Below are 20,348 nucleotides of genomic sequence, written 5' to 3'. Positions count from 1 at the left end.
CACTGAGTCTAGCAACATTTTCTCAGAATAATACCAAATTTGTTGCCAAGGAAATTCAAGAAGTGGCAGTACTTGTACCTCCATCTTCTGCTAACAATTAGAGGACCTAATATTATACCCCAGAACCCCATCACAAACCCAAGTGACATGCCCACATAGAACCAATCTACTTCATGTTCATTACCATCTCTTAATCCTCCATTCTCAAACGCCGGTGGTCGAACAATCTTTGTGCATTTTGTTGGAAGGGGAAGCCCACAGAGTTCATTGTTGATGAAAGAGGATGCATCAAAAGTTTGAAGTTGAGTGCCTGAAGGAATTTTCCCTGTCAAGTGGTTATTGGACAAGTTTAGATTACCCAAAAAATTTAAACTTGACATACTTTCAGGGATATTGCCACGAAGTTGGTTGACAGAGAAATCAATTGATTCCAAAGACTTCATTTCACCAATATTTTCAGGAATTTTTCCTGTAAGGAAATTGTGAGATAAATTCAGTGATTGCAATCCTTTAAGCTCTGTCACTTCCACAGGAATTTCTCCAGTGAACTTATTGTTGGACAAGTCAATATTTCTCACCAAATATAAAATGGTATTGTATTCCATCAGTTTTCCTTTCACTGCAACTATTGCATCCTCAAGTGTTCCAGCAACTTGGTAATGTGAAGCATAGTATCTTATCGTGAAACTTGGAGAATGGTATATTGTCACCATGGCACTAAAGTCATTGATACATTTAGGTATGCTTCCATCAAGATTGTTGTCAGCAAGGTCCAACACTTGTAAAGAAGATAGACAACAAAGCTTCATTGGTAAATGACCATGAAACTTATTTGAACGGAGGTTGAGAATCATCAAACTTGAAAATCTTTCCCCTATCCATCTAGGAACCTTACCAAAAAAATTATTTTCACCAAGATCAAGTGTTATTAGTTGTGTTAAACCTCTAAAAGACACAGGTATTATTCCAGAGAAACAATTATTACGAAGGTGCAAAGACTGAAGGGAACTTAAGGATCCCATGGAACTTGGAAGGCTGCCAATAAATTTATTATTATTTAACTTCAAAACAGTCAAATTTTTCCAATGCATCCAACAATCAGGTAATTCTCCAGATAGAAGATTATTTTCTAAGCTGAGAATTTTCATTTGTTTTGACTTATTCATCCTAGAACATAAAAAATACTTAATTGATCCTGAAATATAGTTGTTGGAAAGATCTAGTAATAATACATTGAAGGATATGAAAGGCAACTGACCAGATAAATTATTCCAACTGAAGTCAAGAGAACTAGGAACCTCATATAAATCTGGAATCACTCCATAAATTTGGTTACGAGAGAGATTTAAAAATTGTAATCCTGAAATATATTTCCAAAACCTACTAGGAATCAAATCTGAAATTCCTGAGTTGGATATATCCAAATCCACTAAATACTTTTGTGACAAAATCCAGGATGGAAAGTGAGGCCCTAACTTACAAGATGCCAAATATAAGGACTCAAGTTGGAAAGGAGGAAGCCAATCAGGATCGACTTTCATGGTCAGGGAGTTTCCAGATGCATAAAAAATAGACAATTTAGAGAGATTTTCAAAATGAATGGGCAAAACAAATCCGTTCAAACTGTTGTATGAAATATCAAGGTATTCTAAAGAAGAAAGTTTTCCTAAAGACTCAGGAATTGAACCACTCAAATTGTTATGAAAAAGATTTAGACGTATTAAAGACGAAAGTTCTCCTAAAGAGGAAGAAATATGACCAGAGATGGAGTTAAAACCTAGAAACAGTCTCTTTAGATTTTTAAACTTCCCAAGTTTACTTGTCAACTTACCAGATATACGACAAAACTTCAAATCCAGTAACTCTAGTTTCTTAAAAGCACATCCTAAAAAAATATCAAATATTTCAGATATGTCTTGACTCAGTAAATTAACACCTGACAAAGAAAATGAAATCAAGTTGCAAAGACTTCCCCAGGATCTTGGAATTCTCCATTCAAGTTGAAAATTGGATGAAAGATCTAGCACTTTGAGTGACGTTAGGTTTCCTAGATCCTCCGGAATTGTACCTTTCAAGAAATTCTGTTGAAGAAAAAGGTACTCAAGATGAACAAATTGGTGCCACCAGCCTGTGGGTTTTGTAGAATTGAAATTGTTCCAAGATAAATCAAGGTGCCTAAGAGAAGTCATATTTTGAAGCCCATCAGGGATTGGACCTGATAAACTATTATAACTTAGATCAAGAAAGACTAAACTACCTTGACCCAAAACCCAGCTAAAGATGAAAGAGTCTTCAAGTTCATTATAAGAAAGATCAAGAAAGGTAAGAGACGAAAAGTTGACAGTGGATAGTACAAGATGTTCATTTCTGAGTCCACAATCTGACAATTTTAACACTAATAAAGATGGGAGTGTGTTTACCACAGACAACCAGTCAGAGTCGTCTATATTGTTTACACTACTCAAATCTAGGTACTTTAACAAAGACAGGCCAGATAGCCAACGTAGATTGTCAACACTCAAATGATCGACATTGAGGTCAAGATATTGAAGATTAGAGAGATTCCCGATTTGGTGAGCAATCATTCCTTGAAATCCAGCTCCAGAAAGATTAAGATAAATTAAATTCTTCATAGAACCAAGAAATTTAGGAATCTCAATCCCTTGGAAATCATTAAAGCTCAGGTCCAAGTGAATTAATTGCTTTAATTCAATCAAGGAGGGATTTATCTTACCAACCAACTTTGACCTCTGAAAAGCCTCATAGTCAGCTTCTGATGCGTGATCAAGAATGTATATAGAATTAGGATTGCCTAGGTGGAGTTGAAGGACATGGCCAGTGAAGTTGTCGCAGAGAACACCAGCCCAGGTACAACAATCTCCATCACCACTAGTCCAAGAGGCAAGACGTTTGGAAGAATCCTTGAGATCATTCTTGAACCTTAAGAGTGCTCGTCTCTCACTTTCAATACAGCCATGCAGGTAAGAGTGGTTGGAACTTCCATTACAGAAGCCAAGGTTGATAGTTGCTATAGAGAGGAAAAGAAAGGCAACAATAAACCTCATTGTCGGTTTCATTTTTGTATGTAGAAGTTATAATGTGAATGTGAAGAACATCCAAGGGGTTGCTATTTATAGGGTGCTTTCTATCAGGTAATCCAATTTGAAAAGTAGAAATATATGACTAGAAAATTAATCCGTGTTGCACAAATTGGAATTCCAACATTTTTCAACAGTAATTCATACCCATCAAGTCAAAAAGTAGGACTCAATTGTCCACACGTAATTGCTATTGATTCTACCAATGCACTTCACAAGAAGTCATGAAACTACAATTTTCTTTGATAAATTTGACGTTAATGAATTATTCTGCCACGGATATGTAACAATTGAGTTTATTCATTGACAGAAAACAGAGCAGGCCATGGCAATTCCAGAAGAAATGCTCACATTCACATAGGCTCTACTGCCTGGTATCAGCAAGTTGCTAATGTAAATTTAGGAAAGGCCAAAGGACTATTTCCCACCCAAGTTTAGATGCAATTTTAAAGTTACACCCATCTGGTTTGAAAAATCTGAGATCTCACCCATTGACCAATTGTGGTTAAAATTTTCTGTTAAAAACATCAGTAAAATCGTCATTTCATTAATAATATTAAAAAAATATAAATTTATTACATTTTTCTCTCCTAAGTTTGAAAAACTAGCATTTCACCCCTCCTAAAGTTTTTTAACTTTGAAAAATCACATTCCCTCCCCCCCCCCCCCCCCCCCAAAACCTTAGAATTTTCTTCTTCCCCTCCAACCACTTTCTTCAGTGATCTGAAAATGACAACGACAAAACCTCTTCGTCGATGAAGAGATTCCAGATCTCTTCATCGAAGAAGAGACCTAGGATGATGAGATCTGAAACCCAGATCTCGTCATCGATGAATAGATCTAGATCTCTTCGTCGATGAAGAGATCTGGGCTCTGGATCTTTTCGTTGATGATGAAGAGATTCCAGATCTCTTTGTCTCCGGCAAAGATATTCTAGATCTCTTTGTCGACAAAGAGATCTGGAATCTTTCTTAGATCTCATCGGATTTCTTCATTCTAGATCTCGATGGATTTCTTCGGCTCTAATGAAGAGATCCATTTCAGATTTGTTTATGTACATTGACCAACCATTTAGGATAGAGAGGGGAGGTGGTCGGCGATGGTAGCCGGAGAGGTGAAGAAAAAATTTGGGGGGAAAATATGACTTTTTAAAGTTAAAAAATTTTACGTAGGAGTGAAGTTGTTAGTTTTTAAAAGTTAAGGGCGAAAATATAATAAATTTTATAATATTATTAATTAAATAATAATTTTATCTCTGTCTCTAACAGAAAATTTTAATAGAAATTATGTTATGGGTGGGATTTTGGGTTTTTTAAACCCCATAGGTGTGACTTTGAAATAACACCTAAACTTAGGGGGAACTAGTCCTTTGGCCTTTAGGAAAATATATTTGACCCCACGAGTTCATTTAGTACATTTTAGAGTAATTAATTTGTTATCATTCTTAAACGATATAAAACGTTCATACATATTAATATGTCTCGTAATTTGTTGATGTAAGATTTATCTAATGGTGTTTCTCCTATCGAAATTTCAATAAAATGATGGATTCTGTTTAATTTGTACTAAGATGAAAGCTCTGGAAATTTATTGATAAAGAGTTAATTTGTAACTTTCACAATGCCAATTGGCTCTTGGAAAAAAAAGTTATTAAGACTTCAGTTTCTACACAATGCCACTAGCAGGAAATTTACTTGATAATTACTTTCACCAATATCCTACTGACATTTAATAGCTATGAATCCGACAAATAGACTGGACTTGAAGTCTAGCAATGTTGGATACGGTGATCCTATTTGGAGAACATACGTTCTAGATAAAGAATTGCGAGTTCTGGTATTAGAACCGTTTTCCAAAGAGATGACACACGTTCTAGGTGTCATGGCAAATCAAAATGAGGCCGTTTCACCATTTTTCACTGGTCACTTGAAAAGCTATTTTGTTGTAATGTATTGGAATGGGTACTCTATAAAATGAAATAGTTGTTTGATTGCAGATATAAATTGTGTTATTTGTGAATTTATTATTAATATGAGAACTAGTTATTTAAGTGGCTAGGGTTTTGAATTATATTCTTGATATTCAAGAAGTCTATCAATCCCTTTCATTCTTCATATAATTAAATTTCAGTAAACTGAATTTTTCCATCATCTGCCTGTGGTATTCCCTAATTTGGGATTATACTTAAATTTACTGTTCTTTTTCTGCTTACCCTGTTTATGGATTGCTTGTTTTGTTACGAGTTACTTAGGATCCGCATAACAAGTAAACACCACATTCTGATGAAACCTCATAAGTGCTTACTGAACCATTAAAGAGCTTTCTTGTAATTTTAGTCGAATGAAATTCTATATTAAAGCTAGATGACTTGGAGTCACCAAAGTTGGGACAAATGGGGCGGCCTTACTGAGCTCATCTTTTCACATAAATGGGGCAGCCACCAAAGCAAACATTGCCGAAGGAAGAGGAACAGTACCCTTGATCAAAAGAACAAAGCACTCCTCTGTAGCTATATCATATGTTATCAAAACGACTACACTTACTCCGATCTGCACTGTTTTAATATAGTATATTTCATCTTCTGTTATCAGCACAACTCTCCATCTGTTAATCTTCTTCTATTCTTTAATGTTTCTAACACAAGTTCCATCAGTATGCTTAACTGCCTCCCTCCAGACAAAATTCTTCAGAATTCTGTCTTGCCTTAAGCACACTGACTTCTGCGTATTGATATCCAGCACACATCTTTGCCACATTTGCAAACAAGAAAACTGAACTTTACCAATTCTGAAACATCAGCACTCACCATCAAACATTCTAATTGTTGCTTCCTGAAATATAGTTTCAGTATGTCAAACACTACCTTCTCCACAATCTACTTCTTGTTTATCTTCTTCTTCTCCCAGAACATTCTTTCCCAAAGGTAGCACATTTAATTCACTTCTAAGTTCGCAAAATCTAGACTGCTGATGGTGGCTTGGTAATTGTGTCAGCAATTTGAAACTCAGAAGCTACATATTGTACCGCAATCACTCCTGCTGTAACCTGACTTCTTATAAAATGAATGTCTATGTGCTCTGTTCGACTATGTAAACCAAAGTTCGATGCCAGTAACCCTGCACTTACATTATCACACCATACAACTGTTGTTTGATCCATGTGCTTCACCTGTAACTCATTCAGTAAATTCTCCAGAAGCCCATAACGACTTGTTCTTCGTCTGTCACCAGTATCTCCTGCCCAGTTCGCATCAGAGTAGGCTTCTATTTTTACCAATGGTGCTGGTTTGAACACCAGTCCATGAGAAAGAGTTCCCCTAATACCCCGTAAAAGTCCATTGCATGCTCTCCACGGAAGCTGAGTAGTGATGAAGCTATGGAGCAGTGAAGTTGGCTGCTGGAAAATTTTGAATTTTTGAAGATGGTTTTGGTGCAGAAAGTTAAAGCTGACTGGATTATTTTTGTAGCCTTAAAGTGATGACAAACTTACTTAACCATTTTGTAATGCTTTTGGTTAGATTGCAACCAAACCAAAATTGTAGTAGTTGTGTTTGGTGTACTTTGATTATTAAGGTTTGGTTAGCTTGTGAGAAATTGTATGGGTAAGCTTATTTTAAGCTGCTGTTGTACATGAATTTAGTGGAACTGATGTAAATATAAATGTATGAAAAAGAATAGAAAAAGTAGACTTTTCACAGCCAAAAACTTCTTCTGTTCCAACTCTCTGTTTTTCCCTTTTCTCTCCTCTGTTTTTGCATTTTTTCATGTTTTCTTTGCATACAAATCTCCATTAAAAATCAACAAGTAGAACTGACTCAATTTGTTAACAGGAAAAGACACATCAAGTCTTATTAAAGTGATATACTGCAATGCTCCAATGGTACCCCTGCAAAACAATAGGATTATCGAACAAATTACTATTCCCACTGTACAGTTTTGTTCCAACAGCCATTGGTGTAGGACAAGGATGTGCTTATCCCATTCCAGTCCACTCTAGAAAGTCCACAGCTTACTTAGTTTGACATAACATCAGGCCTTCTTCTGTTTCCTGACTTTCAAGCCCAAGGAAATAACCCAACTCCCTTGATCATAGCAAATTCTTTGTTCAAATCAGCAACCAATTCTTGAATATACTTTGAACTAGTTCCAATCAACAATATATCATCAACATGTGCAAAAAAGTACACAGTCATCTCCTGATTATTCAAGAAAAACACACTTGAATCTGCTATAGAATTAACCAAACCCTTACTCAACAAGGCAGCCTTCAACTTCTCCACCAAATAAGCTTTTTCTGATGATGCTTATTTTACATGATTGTGCACAAGGCTGTGGAGCATGCTCAAGCGGCGAGCCCTGTAAATTTTCTGGTATATAGATGACAGTAACCATGTAAGAAACCGGCAAAAATAGACCCATTTCATTTCAGTGAACTCTTTGACATCAGAATTCACTGGATTGCTGAATAACCAATAAAAATTTTACTGTTACCTGGGACTTGTTGTGTAGTTGAAAGATGTACTACTTTATATTCTGGAATTCTGTTACAAAATTAAAAGTTAATTACATTCATGATTGAATTACTTTGTATAAAGATTGCTGTCTTCTAAGTTAAATAAAAAAAAAGGCCCCGTTATTATGGAAAACTTTATTCCTGTTGAATACATTACCAAATTTGTAGCCAAGGAAATCCAAGAAGTGGCAGTAATTGTACCTCCATCTTCTGCTTGCAATTAGAGGACCTATTATGCCCCAAAACCCCATCACAAACCCAAGTGACATGCTTACATAGAACCAATCGACTTCATGTTCATTACCATCTCTTGATCTTCCATTTTCAAACTCTGATGGCCAAACAATCTTTGTACAGTTCGTTGGCAGGGGAAGCCCACAAAGTTAATTGTTGATGAAAGAGGATGCATCAAAAGTTTAAAGTTGAGTGCCTGAAGGAATTTTCCCTGTCAAGCGGTTATTGGACAAGTTTAGATTATCCAAAAAATTCAAACTTAGACATACCTTCAGGGATATTTCCATGAAGTTGGTTGGTAGAGAAATCAATTGATTCCAAAAATCTCATTGTACCAATATTCTCAGGAATTTTGCCGGTTAAGAAATTGTGAGATAAATTCAGTGATTGCAATGCTTTAAACTCTGTCACTTCTATCGGAATTTTTCTAATGAACTTATTGTTTGATAAGTCAATGCTTCTCACCAAATTTAAAATGGTATTGTATTTCATCAGTTTTCCTTTCATCGAAACAATTGCATCCTCAAATAGACCACCAAGCAAATTGTCGTTGCAATAAATAGTGAAGTATCCTATGTTACTTGGAACAGGGTATATTGTCACCATCACACTAAAATTATTGATACATTTAGGTATGCTTCTATGGAGATTGTTGTCAACAAGGTCCATTATGTGTAAAGAGGATAAACAACAAAGTGTGATTGGTAAACTATCGTGAAACTTATTTGAATGGAGGTTGAGAATCACCAATATGGAAAATCTTTCTCCAATCCATGTGGGCACTTTACCAATAATATTATTTTCACTAAGATCAAGTGTGGTTATTCTTGTTAAATGTCTAAGAGACAAGGGTATTATTCCAGAGAAACAATTGTTGCCAAGGTGCAAAGACCGAAGGGAACTTAAGGATCCCATGGAACTTGGAAGGCTGCTAATAAATTTATTGTTATTTAACTTCAAAGAAATCAACTTTTTCCAATGCATCCAACAACAAGGTAATTCTCCAAATAGATAATTATTTTCTAGGTTGAGAAATCTCATTTGTTTTGACTGATTTAACTTAGAACATAAAAAATACTTGATCTATCCTGAAATATGATTGTTGGAAAGATCTAGTATCGACACATTGAAGGATATAAAGGGCAACTAACCGGATAAATTGTTCCAACTGAGGTCAAGATAGGCAGGATGAGCGACCTCATTTAAATCTGGAATCACTATAAATTTGGTTATGAGAGAGATTTAAAAATTGTAATGTTGGAAGAGATTTCCAAAACCTACTAGTAAGCATATCTGAAATTCCAGAGTTGGATATATCCAGATCTAGTAAATGCTTTTGTGACAAAATCCAGAATGGAAAGTGAGGCCTAAATTACAAGATTTCAAAAATAATACGTGAAGTTGGAAAGGAGGAACCCAACTAGGATCTGCTTTCATGGTCAGAGAGTTTCCGGATGCATCAAAAGAAGACAATTTAGAGAGATTTTCAAAATGAATAGGGAAAACAAATCCATTCAAATTGTTATGTGCAAGATCAAGATCTTCTGAAGATGAAAGTTTTCCTAAAGATATATAAGTCTCTAATTTATTACACTTGAATTACTGAAGAAAAAGTAGTGTTAATAGTGAAAATATTTACTATTATTTTTTTACAAAGTGTTTCAGCTCAAAGGACCACAAATGATAGTGAAAGACTTGGAGTCTTCCTCTGTTTATTAGATGAAAAGGCAATATTTCCACTTAACAAAGGTAGAGGCATGTCCGAGGATTTTTACATTGTTGAATTTTTGAAGAAAAAGCACTGTAAACAATGAAAATATGTACTACTATTATTTTACATCCTATCAGTTCATAAATAGTCTACACAAGAAAGTGTTATTTATTGACAAAAAAATGTTAATTTGTAACATTTAGGACCTCCGTTTTCCAACAAGAAAGTTTCCTTGATATTGTTAGGGATTTTTAGATTGAACTGTTATCTATACTAAATCTCGGTTACAATAAACACTTTCGTTTTGGGTATATATCTTTTCAATGATATTAGACATTTTGATTTTTGATTGATAGTGCATTACTTTTCCCCTTTAATTTCCATTTTATCTTCAACAAGTATGAGGGAAGCAAGCTTCCCTATGTTCAAAGGGGATATTGTGTGGTTGTTGTAGTGTTTAAGGGAGAGCTAATGGCTGGCAAATAATATTCAAATATAATGCCAGGAGCTATGTGGAAGACATTCCTTCCATAATGAAGTAATTTGTCCCTGTTTGATCAAGTGGAAAACATTTTCTTTATCAACTGTTTTGTATTCTTCTTAAACCTAGCCTGAATCCTGTTGTTTAAAGCCTCAATACCATAATGAAAGGAAACAATCCACAAATTGGGCAACAAGAGAAAGAGCACAAAGAATTTACGTGGAATACCCAAATCTAGTTGTGTTTTTTAATTCTTGTTCAATTTGTCCATTGTTTGCTTTCATTACGAATTACTTGGATTTCCGCATAAAAAGTAAACACCACATTCTAATGAAACATCATAAGTGCTTGCTGAACCATTAAAGGGATTCCCTGTAATTTTAGCCCAATGAAATTCTATATTAAAGCTAGATGAATTGGAGTTGCTCCGGTTGCTGTTTTTGTAGTGCATGATTCTGCTGGGTGGACTGCTGTGGCGATGTTCGATTACAAGAAGTGAGCTTCTACAAAGAACTTTCATGTTGGAGATGAAATCGGTATGCTTCTTCACTCTTCTACGTCATTCTTTTATTTTTATTGACTATTCTTATGATGATGAACTTTCTTTTGTTCTTAAAAATATAATCCTTTGATTACTGTAATACAATCTTACGTTATTGAGGTACATAAAATAAAGCAGCTTCTAATACATAATAAACCTAGTTGCAAATTCCCAAGACACAATAAAATTTTTCCCCTAGCCTATCCAAGAAGTGACAGTACCTATATCTCCACCTTCTGTTGACAGCTAAAGGACCTATTATGATCCAAAAGCCCACCACGAATCCAGGTCCCATGCTGACATAGAACCAATCCACCTCATGTTCCTTACTAGCTTTTCGTCCCCCCCTTTGAGACTGTGGTGTTCGAGTAGCATTAAAACAATCTGGAAGCGGAGATCCACAAAGTTCATTGCCAGAAAAACAAGATGCATCTAAGCTTTGGAGTTGAGTGCCTACAGGGATTTTTCCAATTAACTTGTTGTTGGAAAAGTTCAATCGACTCAAAAATGACAAACTTGTGATGCTATGAGGGATTTCGCCAGAGAGTTGGTTGTGAGATAGATCTATAGATTCTAGTGATTTCATAGCACCAATATTCTTGGGAATTTTTCCAGTGAAAGAATTGTGAGATAAATTCAATGATTGCAAGGCTCTAAGATCTGTCACTTCTGCAGGAATCTCTCCTGAGAAATTATTACTAGACAAGTCTACAATTCTTACCAGATTAAGAATGGTATTATATTCAACCATCTTCCCTTTCATCACAAGTAATGCATCCTCCAGAAAGTTCCCATAATTGATCCGATATTCTATAAGTTTGTCAGCAGAATTATTCATTATCACCATATCACTGAAATTATTGATACATCTTGGTATGCTTCCAACAAGATTGTTATATGCCAGATCCAGAATTTGCAGAGAAGCTAGATGACAGAGCTCAATTGGCAAAGGGCCCTGAAACTTGTTTGAACGAAGGTTGAGAAATAGCATCTTCGGTAATTCTTCTCCAATCCATGCTGGCACACGCCCAGAAAACTCATTTTCACCAATGTCAAGTGCTACTAAAGTTTTGCAATTTTTCAGGGACACCGGTATCATTCCTGAGAAATGATTTTTACGAACATGCAAGGACTCAATAGAAGGCAAAGATCCGAGGGAGGTTGGAAGATTACCAGAAAAATTATTGTTGTTCAAATTGAGAACCCACAAGTATGACCAATTTGCCCAACAATCAGGTAAGTCTCCAGACAAAGAATTGTTTTCAAAATTGAGAACTCGAAATTCCTTTGATTCATTTGTCCCACAAGACAAGAAATGAAAAAGAGATCCTGACAAAGCATTGTTGGAAACATCAAGTCCAAATACTTCGAATGATAACTGTGGGACTGGACCTGAAAAATTGTTCGAACTTAAGTCAAGAGACTCAAGTTGATTAGCCTCTATTAAGTTTGGAATCTTGCCATAAATCTGATTATGAGACAGGTTCAAATAATTATAGCCGGAAATGGATTTCCAAAACTGATTAGGAATAACATCCGAAATTCCTGAGTTGGATATATCCAAATGTGATAATTTTTTTTGTAAAAGAACCCAAGATGGGAACTGAAGCCCTATATGACAAGATCTCAGTCCTAACACTCGAAGTTGAAAAGGTGGTTTCCAATCAGGATAGACTTCCATCGTGAGGGTGTTTTGAGATGCATAGAAAAAGGACAGTTTAGTGAGGTTTACAAAATGAATTGGGAAAAGAGATCCATTCAATTTGTTGGATGAAAGATCTAAATGCTCCATGGATGACATGTTTCCCAAAGACAATGGAATGAAACCGTTCAATTTATTATGAGAAAGATCTAAATTCACCAACGATGAAAGTTTTCCCAAAACAGAAGGTATAGGACCTGAAATGGAGTTGTTTCTCAGATTTAGAGTCTTCAGGTTCCTAAATTTCCCAAGTTGATTGGTGAAATTACCTGAAAGTTGACTGTTTGTCAAATCCAATGACTCCAGTTTCTCTGAAACACATCCTGAAAAGACATCTAAAATTTCAGATATCTCTTGACTCATGTTGACATCTATCAATGCAATTGCACTCAAGTTACAAAGACTTCCGAATGATCTTGGAATTCTCCCTTCAAGTTCATAATTGTATGACAGGAAAATTACTTTGACAGAAGTCAGGTTCCCTAGAGCATGTGGAATAAGACCTTGAAACTTATTCCACTGAAGTGAAAGTAACTCAAGATATTTAAATTTGTACAGCCAGTCGGGTATCGAATAATTGAATGCATTAAAAGCTAAATTCAGAGATCTAAGAGAAGTTAAGTTTTGAAGTCCATTTGGAATGGCACCTCCAAAACTATTATAACTTAGATCAAGATGCACTAAATGACTCAGTTCAAAAACCCATCTAGGAACCAACAAATTATCACAATAATTCTGTGAAAGATCCAGGACTCGAAGAGAAGACAAATTAGCAATTTGTAGTGAGGGAAGATGAAGGATTTGGCAATATGAGAGTCGTAAAACTTCCAAGGAAGGAAGAGGATTCATCACAGATAGCCATTCAGATGCTCTACTTAGATCTGCATGAGTAAAGTCGAGGTGCTTCAGGGAAGAAAGACAAGATAACCAACTAAGATCTTCAGCATATAACGAAGTGTTATTACTGAGGTCCAGGAATTGCAGATTAGTGAGATTCCCAATTTGGTGAGGGATTCTATCTCCAAATCCAGCATCAGAGAGATTAAGGTATATTAAATTCCTCAAAGAACCAAGAAATTTAGGAACCTGAATTCCTCCGAAAAAATTAAGGCTCAAGTCCAAGTGAACCAATTGCTTTAACTCAAGCAAGGAGGGACTTACCTGACCACCCAACTTTGAATTGTAATAAGCTTCAATCTCAGGCTGAGATGCATACTCAAAATCTATTGGGTTGATCGGACTTTGAAGTTTGAGCTCAAGGACATGGCCTGTTATGTTGTCACAGACAATACCAACCCATTTGCAACAATTTCCTTCACCAGTCCAAGAGGCAAGGCGGTTTGAAGAATCAGTGAGATCTTGCTTGATCCTTAGAAGTGCTTTTCTCTCGCTTTCAATGCAACCAGTATAAGAGCTTCCGTTGCAGAAGCTGATGTTATTGATTGCTATAGTAAGTAACTCAAGAAAAAGAAGGGCAGTAGTGAGATTCATGGTTGGTTTCATTGCTTTATGTAAAGTATGAAGGAAAGAAAAGAAATGTGCATGAGAAGATAATCATCAGAAGCCATTTATAGTGTATTTCTCCTTCAGTACTGTTTCATTTCTGTTATCGTCTTCTACATTGTCGCTGCACATTTACATCCAAGTCAACTACTTTTGTTTGTTCATTGACTTTAGTAATTATGAACCTGTGGCCCGGAAACCAACTTGGAAAAGTAGCTATAATCTCTGTTTCATCCTACATAAGAATTGAAGGAAATGTTTTGTTGCAGACACCTTCATTTGCACATAGTAAGTCATATAAAGCGGGAGTTACTGTCCAATTTGAATTTTATTGAACTCACGGCTTTGTTTTTAAAAAAGCCATCTCATTAGGGAGAAGGACACAGTGAGTTTACATTGACCCAAGACCTTCAATTACAGTCCGATATAAAATTTTTGACATCAATATAACCCTTTGTCAGGAGGTTTGATTTACGTAATAAAGGCCACATAAAACCATTAGATATTATTTGTTTTATCGTTAACCTTACAGTTTTGTCTTTAAAAGTTGTTGCTCAAAGAAGGGGAAATAATGGGTTTATATTGACATAAAACCATCAACTACATGTTCAATGTGAGATTTTTGACGTCAACAATTTTCCTGGCAAAATTTTGCGTGAGGATTACGAAGATAATTAATTTCAATGATCCTAATCCCACGTCCATAGAAGTTAATCAAAGAGGAAATTGATATAGCTTTGAATTTTCAACATGAATCCCTTTCAAAATACAACTTGTAACTTGTCCACTCGGGTGTAATTAAGTGCTGATTGGTTTCAATTTAATTTAGATTTGTGATTGAAAATGAAGTAACATCTACCAACATCTTTCGACTGGGTCTTCACAAGGCAATTATTTTCTTTCACACAATTTTTTGACTGGCACGAACTTGACTTTTCAGAGTACTTGATCTTTCCCAAGCTCTTAGGTTAATTACTTTATCATATGTAGTTAGACTTCTTCTACTACAGATTATCTGATTAACTCTCAGTATCAAGCAAAAATATCTTTATTAGAAATTAGCAGGGACCCTCATTGTTGACTGATAATGCACTTTGTTTTGGATCGATTATCACAGTTGACGAGTTGCCAGTGGAAGACTTCGTCTTTGGGCGGCATGCATGGTCCTGTCATTGCTTTTTCAAGTGTCTCTATTTTGCTATATTTTGTTGGGATATCCATCTTATCCATCTTAGAAGCTGGACGCGACTTCAAAGCAATATTTTTAGACCAGATTGGGATGGTTTTAACCTAAATCAGTGCCATCAACATAATACAATTAAAGGGCCAAAGGACTTATTCCCACCCAAAGTCTACTTTTTTTTTTTTCAAGTTTTCACTTATTATCTTTCAAACATTTAAATATTCACCCATGGGTTATTAAAATTAACTAAATCCGTTAGTTTTAAAATTTTATCTTATTTTTTCCCTTAAACCCTAAAAACTAACAATTTCTCTCATACTTAAGTTTTGAAAAGTTACATTTCCCTTATAGGGTTTTAATTTTTTAGTGAGTTTTTTTTTCCAATGAATGGCTGCTTCTCTAGTGTCTCCCAACAAAGTCTCTCCCTCTCTGACGTTGTTTCTCTTTTCTGGCCATTCCCTAGTGCATTGCTCGTAAACGAATCGTTGGACGAACGATTTGATTTATCTGTGAGCAATACACCGACGAATGGTTGAAAAAGAGAGACAACACTGGAGAGGAAGAGACTTTTTCGGGAGACATTGGAGAAGCGATTGTTTGTTGGAAGAAAAACTCATTGAAAAATTGAAACCCTAGGGGGGAAAATGTAACTTTCAAAACTTAAGCATGAGAGGAAATTGTTAACTTTTACTGTTTAAAAGAGAAAATGAGATAAAATTTTATTTTTTTAATATAACTGGTTAAATAACATTTTTATCTCTAGAACTAATAAATTTATTAACTTTAATAATTTTTATATAAATATTTGGGTCGGTGAAAGATAACGGATTAAAACTTGGGAAAGTAATAAACTTTGTGTGGAAATAAGTTCTTTAGCCTAATCAATGTCTTTAGTCTAGTCATATCTGTGCCCAATCAGATTAGATTCACCGTTAATAGCTCAGTAGCACAATAGTCACTATTGATGTGCCAGTTGCTTGATCCTCAACAATTGGTTTTATTCATACTGAAGATTGAACTTTTTTTTTCATGGAGCCCAATAACACTCCATTTTCAAACATATTAATTACTGTAGAAAATTTTCAATGAGCTTTGCTCTCAAATAGCTCAAAGAAATTAATAGATTATGTTTTTGCTGATTTTCCCTCATGGTTTATTTTTTCTTAAATTTACATTAGCAGCTTGCTGATATTTCCAGGCAGTAGACCAGTCAAATACCAGTTATTTGACCTGCTAGCTCCTGGAATTGCCCTGGCCTGCTAGCTCTGATTTCTGCCAATGAAAGGATTCAATTGTTTCATGTTGCTGGCAGAATAATTCATTATCGTTTAAGTAAATTGTGGTTTCATGACTTCTTGTGAACTGTATGGGTAGAGTCAACGGTAATAGCACGTGGAAAACTGAGTCCTACTTTCTGACTTGATACGTATGAATTACTCCAGAAAAATGTTGGAACTAGCGACTAACTTCGTGCGATAAAGATTAATTTTCTACTCAAACCTTTCTACTTTTCATATTGGATTACTTGATAGAGAACGCATTATAAATACGAGCCTCTTGGATGTATCAATAATTTCAGTGTCATGGTGACAATATACCCTCCTCAAAACAACACAATAAGATACTTCACTATCTGTAGCAACGACAATTTTTTAGGAGGAATATTTGAGGATGCAATACTTGGGATGAAAGGAAATGTGATGAAATAAGATACCATTTTAAATTTGGTGAGAAGCATTAATTTGTCCAGCAATAAGTTCTTTGGAGGAATTCTCATAGAAGTGACAGAGCTTAAAGTATTGTAATCACTGAATTTACCTTACAATTTTTTCGAAGGCAAAATTCTTGAGAATATTGGTGCAGTGGGATCCTTGGAACCAATTGATTTCTCTACCAACCAACTTCATGGCAACATCCCAGAAAGCATGTCCGGTTTGAATTTTTTGGATAATCTGAACTTGTCCAATAACCACTTGACAGGGAAAATTCCTTCAGGCACTCAGCCTCAAAGTTTTGATGCCTCCTCTTTCATCAACAATGAACTTTGTGGGCTTCCCCTTCTAACGAACAGAGTTTGAAAATGGAAGACAAGAGATGGTAATGAACATGAAGTAGATTGGTTCTATGTGGGCCTGTCACTTGGGTTTGTGATGGGGTTCTGGGGCATAATAAGTCCTCTAATTGTAAGCAGAAGATGGAGGTACAAGTACTGCCACTTCTTGGATTTCCTTGGCGACAAATTTGTTAGTGTTATGAGCAAATGTTGCTACAAGTCAGATTTTTTCCTTTCTGATCTTTGTAGCTGTCCTGCTTAATGCATTCTATCGTGAACAAAGTTCGCCATTATCAAGGGGCCTCTTTTTGTTTGAACTTGGTACTTGGAAGACAACAACATTCATAAAATTTGGTTAGAATATCATGAAGCGAGGAGGCTGGAAGGAGCTTTGAGATCTTGGTTGAACCTTAACACTCAGTGCTTGTCTCGCACTCTCAATGCAACAAACAAAAGAGCCTTCCATTGCAGAAGCTGATGTTAATAATTGCTAAACTGATCATAGTTGATTAATTCATGTGACAGAATTTATAGATAATCTCCTATTTTCCATTATTGCACTGGAGATCCATAAGCATCTGGTGTTCTTAAAAGTTAAAAACTGAAGATAATCTTGTGAAATCATCTATAATGAACCCCCTTACACACAATGTTTGAATGTACATGATAAATTTCCATCGTTATGATTTTATTTCATTGTGAAATCCTCTGCATAAAGATATCCATTCATCTGGTTCTGTGAGTCATAAACAATGGGTAAAGAAAGGAACACAGAAGATGACTTTACATAAACAATGAACAAAGGTCTATCAATCAACCCACATGCACAACACATAGATTTTTACTTCTTAGACAGTTTTATTTAATAATACTATTAAGTAGCACAACTGACAGCAGCCACCAAAGTTGAGACAAATGGGCAGCCTTAATGAGCCCATCTTTTCGCATAAATGAGTAGACTTTTTCAGCCTTGCAAATTCCATTTCTTTATTTTTCATTAACTGGAGTATTAAATGTATGTTTCCAATGCGTTGAACCATTCAAACTAACCACATATTTCCCTGTTTGTGGACTGTTATTGTCTCTAGTGGTTAGAAAGTTGTTGCTGTTGAATAGCTAATTCATGGAAAATGATATACGCAAAAGAGGACACCCGAGTTTTGAGTCTCTTACTAGTTTCAGTTTTCCAAGTGTAACAGATACTCGAATACCAAATTTTTCTTAAAAAATTTTAATATTTTATCAATTTTGTTAATTTTTTTTAAATAAAAATAATAAAAAGTCTATTATATAAACATTCTTTTATTAATATATACAAATAAATTATTCAATTATATAATTAAATATGAATTGTATAAGATAATATTAAAATTCGATGTAACACAATTAGGTCATGGACATCTCACATCGTTTGATAATATTGGACGAAAATATCACAAACGGTTGCTAGTTGAGTTGGGTCCTAGCTAGTTGAGTCCCATGTTAGAAGATCTGGCCTGAGCAAAAATTGTAGATAACAAAACTTAACAGCAAATCTATAACTAAATATTTGATTTGACAAGTTTTACAAAGTTAATATTGAAAGATTATATTTATAAGTAGGAATTAAAAGAAAACAGAAAGATAAAGCTCTAAAAATTAGAAAATTGGTTAAATCAATGGAGCTGTACAGAAAACCAGAGATTGAGAGAGAAACCTGAACAAAAGTTACTCTTTGTTTACACTCTACAACAAAACCCTGGTGCCATTTCATATGTACTAACAAAACCTGCCATAGAATTCGAATCCCTGTAACTCCATTTTTCTTTTGAAATCCCCACTAAAAATTTTCTCAAAAATAGAGCTAGAAAGTTTCTCATTCACTGCCTATAATCAGATGTTTTTCCTTCCCCGTGTTAGTTCACTTCAGGAATACTCTGCAGAGCCGGCCGCCATGGCCGGTTATGCATCTCATAACGATCACTGACATTTATCAACTGGGCTAAAACCTGCTGCACTGACAACTCCTTCAGGTCCACCTTCCCCAGCAACTCCTCCAGCTGCTTCTTCGTTATCTTAATCTTCACCTCCGTCGGTCCTGTTGTTGAAGACGATGTAAATCCAACCCGTCGTTCCTCCATTTTCAAATCCTTCTCACTCTTATCACTGGCCAATGAACTCCAGTCGTCCCCCGCCCATTGCATAGACGACGACGATTCATGCCTCAAACAATTCCCCATTTAAAACCTGTTTCTGAGTTTTCTTTTCTCTATGCTTTTTCTTTTTTTGTTTTTGCGACGATTTGGAAATGGAAAGAGTATTGGACTTGCTCATATAAAGAGAGAGATTGGAGGATAAAGATGGAAAGGTGGATGATGGTGGGAGATAAGTGGCACGGAAAGAGTCAAACCTAATCGATGCCACGTGCGATAGTGTGTCTCTGACATGGAAGGTGACCTCATCAAGGAGCCGCTTTAGCTTCTTCAGCCGTCGGTGGCTACAAGCATGGCTTCATCTTCCTCCTCGTCGCTATATAATTTTTTGGGTTCACATTGTACACCAAAGAAGCAATATTTTGTGTAGATTTGATCATTTTTGCATTCAAACATGGAGTGCTATCTACATATTCCTTATAAATTTATACACAGATAATATATTATCATGTGATTAAATATTTCTTTATTTTTAATTCAAAATCATTTAATCATATAATATACACATAAATTGGGTATAAAAAATGTATATACATAGTTTTATTATATAACTATATAAAGATATAAATACTATTATATCATCATATAATTCGATATTATTTTATCTTTAATTCAAAATCAATTAATCATAAAATAATATATTAATATTTGTATTTATATTTATGCTCGTTGCTATTGTATCTTAATATTGTTTAAATTATATCTAGCATTATCTTTTCTTCATGATTTTCAACGTATTTTTCACATTTTTATTTATGAGAATAAATGTTTATTCAAACTAGTAGTGTGGTCTAATTTCTATTAAAATTTCTATAAATAGAATTTTTATTACTTTTTACTATCTTCTTTTGTAAAGCCAATTTTTTTCTTTTTGATCGATTTAATTGTGTTTTCAGATGTTTTATACAAAATAAATGCCTTCAAGGTAAGTATTATATTGTTCTTTTTAAGCACGTATTTTTTTCCCTAATAATCCAAACATTTTTTTGACGCAAGTTTGAAATTGAAAACCCCTATTTGCCTTCAAACACTACAACTTATAGAAAGCCAAAAACTATTTAGATTTTCAAAAAAAAAAAGAAGTTTACAATGTTTTGAATAAAAAAAATTATTTAATAAATTAATATCAATGTCATCA

General features: G+C 34.9%; 4 protein-coding genes across 4 annotated transcripts; all 4 read right to left on the bottom strand.

Moving 5' to 3' along the window:
- Window positions 1-8: 8 nt before the first annotated feature.
- LOC123194953 (receptor-like protein EIX1) lies at window positions 9-3,065 on the bottom strand. The gene has a single exon (XM_044608491.1). The coding sequence runs from the start codon at window positions 3,063-3,065 to the stop codon at window positions 9-11; it is 3,057 nt and encodes a 1,018-aa protein (XP_044464426.1).
- Window positions 3,066-6,056: 2,991 nt separating this feature from the next.
- Window positions 6,057-8,513, bottom strand: LOC123194870. Its single transcript, XM_044608393.1, has 6 exons — window positions 8,114-8,513; window positions 7,812-7,941; window positions 7,411-7,558; window positions 7,172-7,293; window positions 6,879-6,983; window positions 6,057-6,471 (listed from the first exon to the last, which is right to left on the bottom strand). Exons 1-6 carry the CDS (start codon window positions 8,511-8,513, stop codon window positions 6,057-6,059), a joined length of 1,320 nt encoding a protein of 439 aa, XP_044464328.1.
- Window positions 8,514-10,734: 2,221 nt separating this feature from the next.
- Window positions 10,735-13,770, bottom strand: LOC123194800 (receptor-like protein EIX2). The gene has a single exon (XM_044608264.1). It carries the CDS (start codon window positions 13,768-13,770, stop codon window positions 10,735-10,737), a length of 3,036 nt encoding a protein of 1,011 aa, XP_044464199.1.
- A 5,143-nt stretch (window positions 13,771-18,913) lies between these two features.
- LOC123194729 lies at window positions 18,914-19,237 on the bottom strand. The gene has a single exon (XM_044608141.1). The coding sequence runs from the start codon at window positions 19,235-19,237 to the stop codon at window positions 18,914-18,916; it is 324 nt and encodes a 107-aa protein (XP_044464076.1).
- Between the last annotated feature and the right edge of the window lie 1,111 nt (window positions 19,238-20,348).

This window comes from Mangifera indica, chromosome 1 (genome assembly GCF_011075055.1).
Source record: "Mangifera indica cultivar Alphonso chromosome 1, CATAS_Mindica_2.1, whole genome shotgun sequence".
Classification (NCBI taxonomy): domain Eukaryota; kingdom Viridiplantae; phylum Streptophyta; class Magnoliopsida; order Sapindales; family Anacardiaceae; genus Mangifera; species Mangifera indica.
This window is presented reverse-complemented; position numbering and strand designations above follow the sequence as displayed.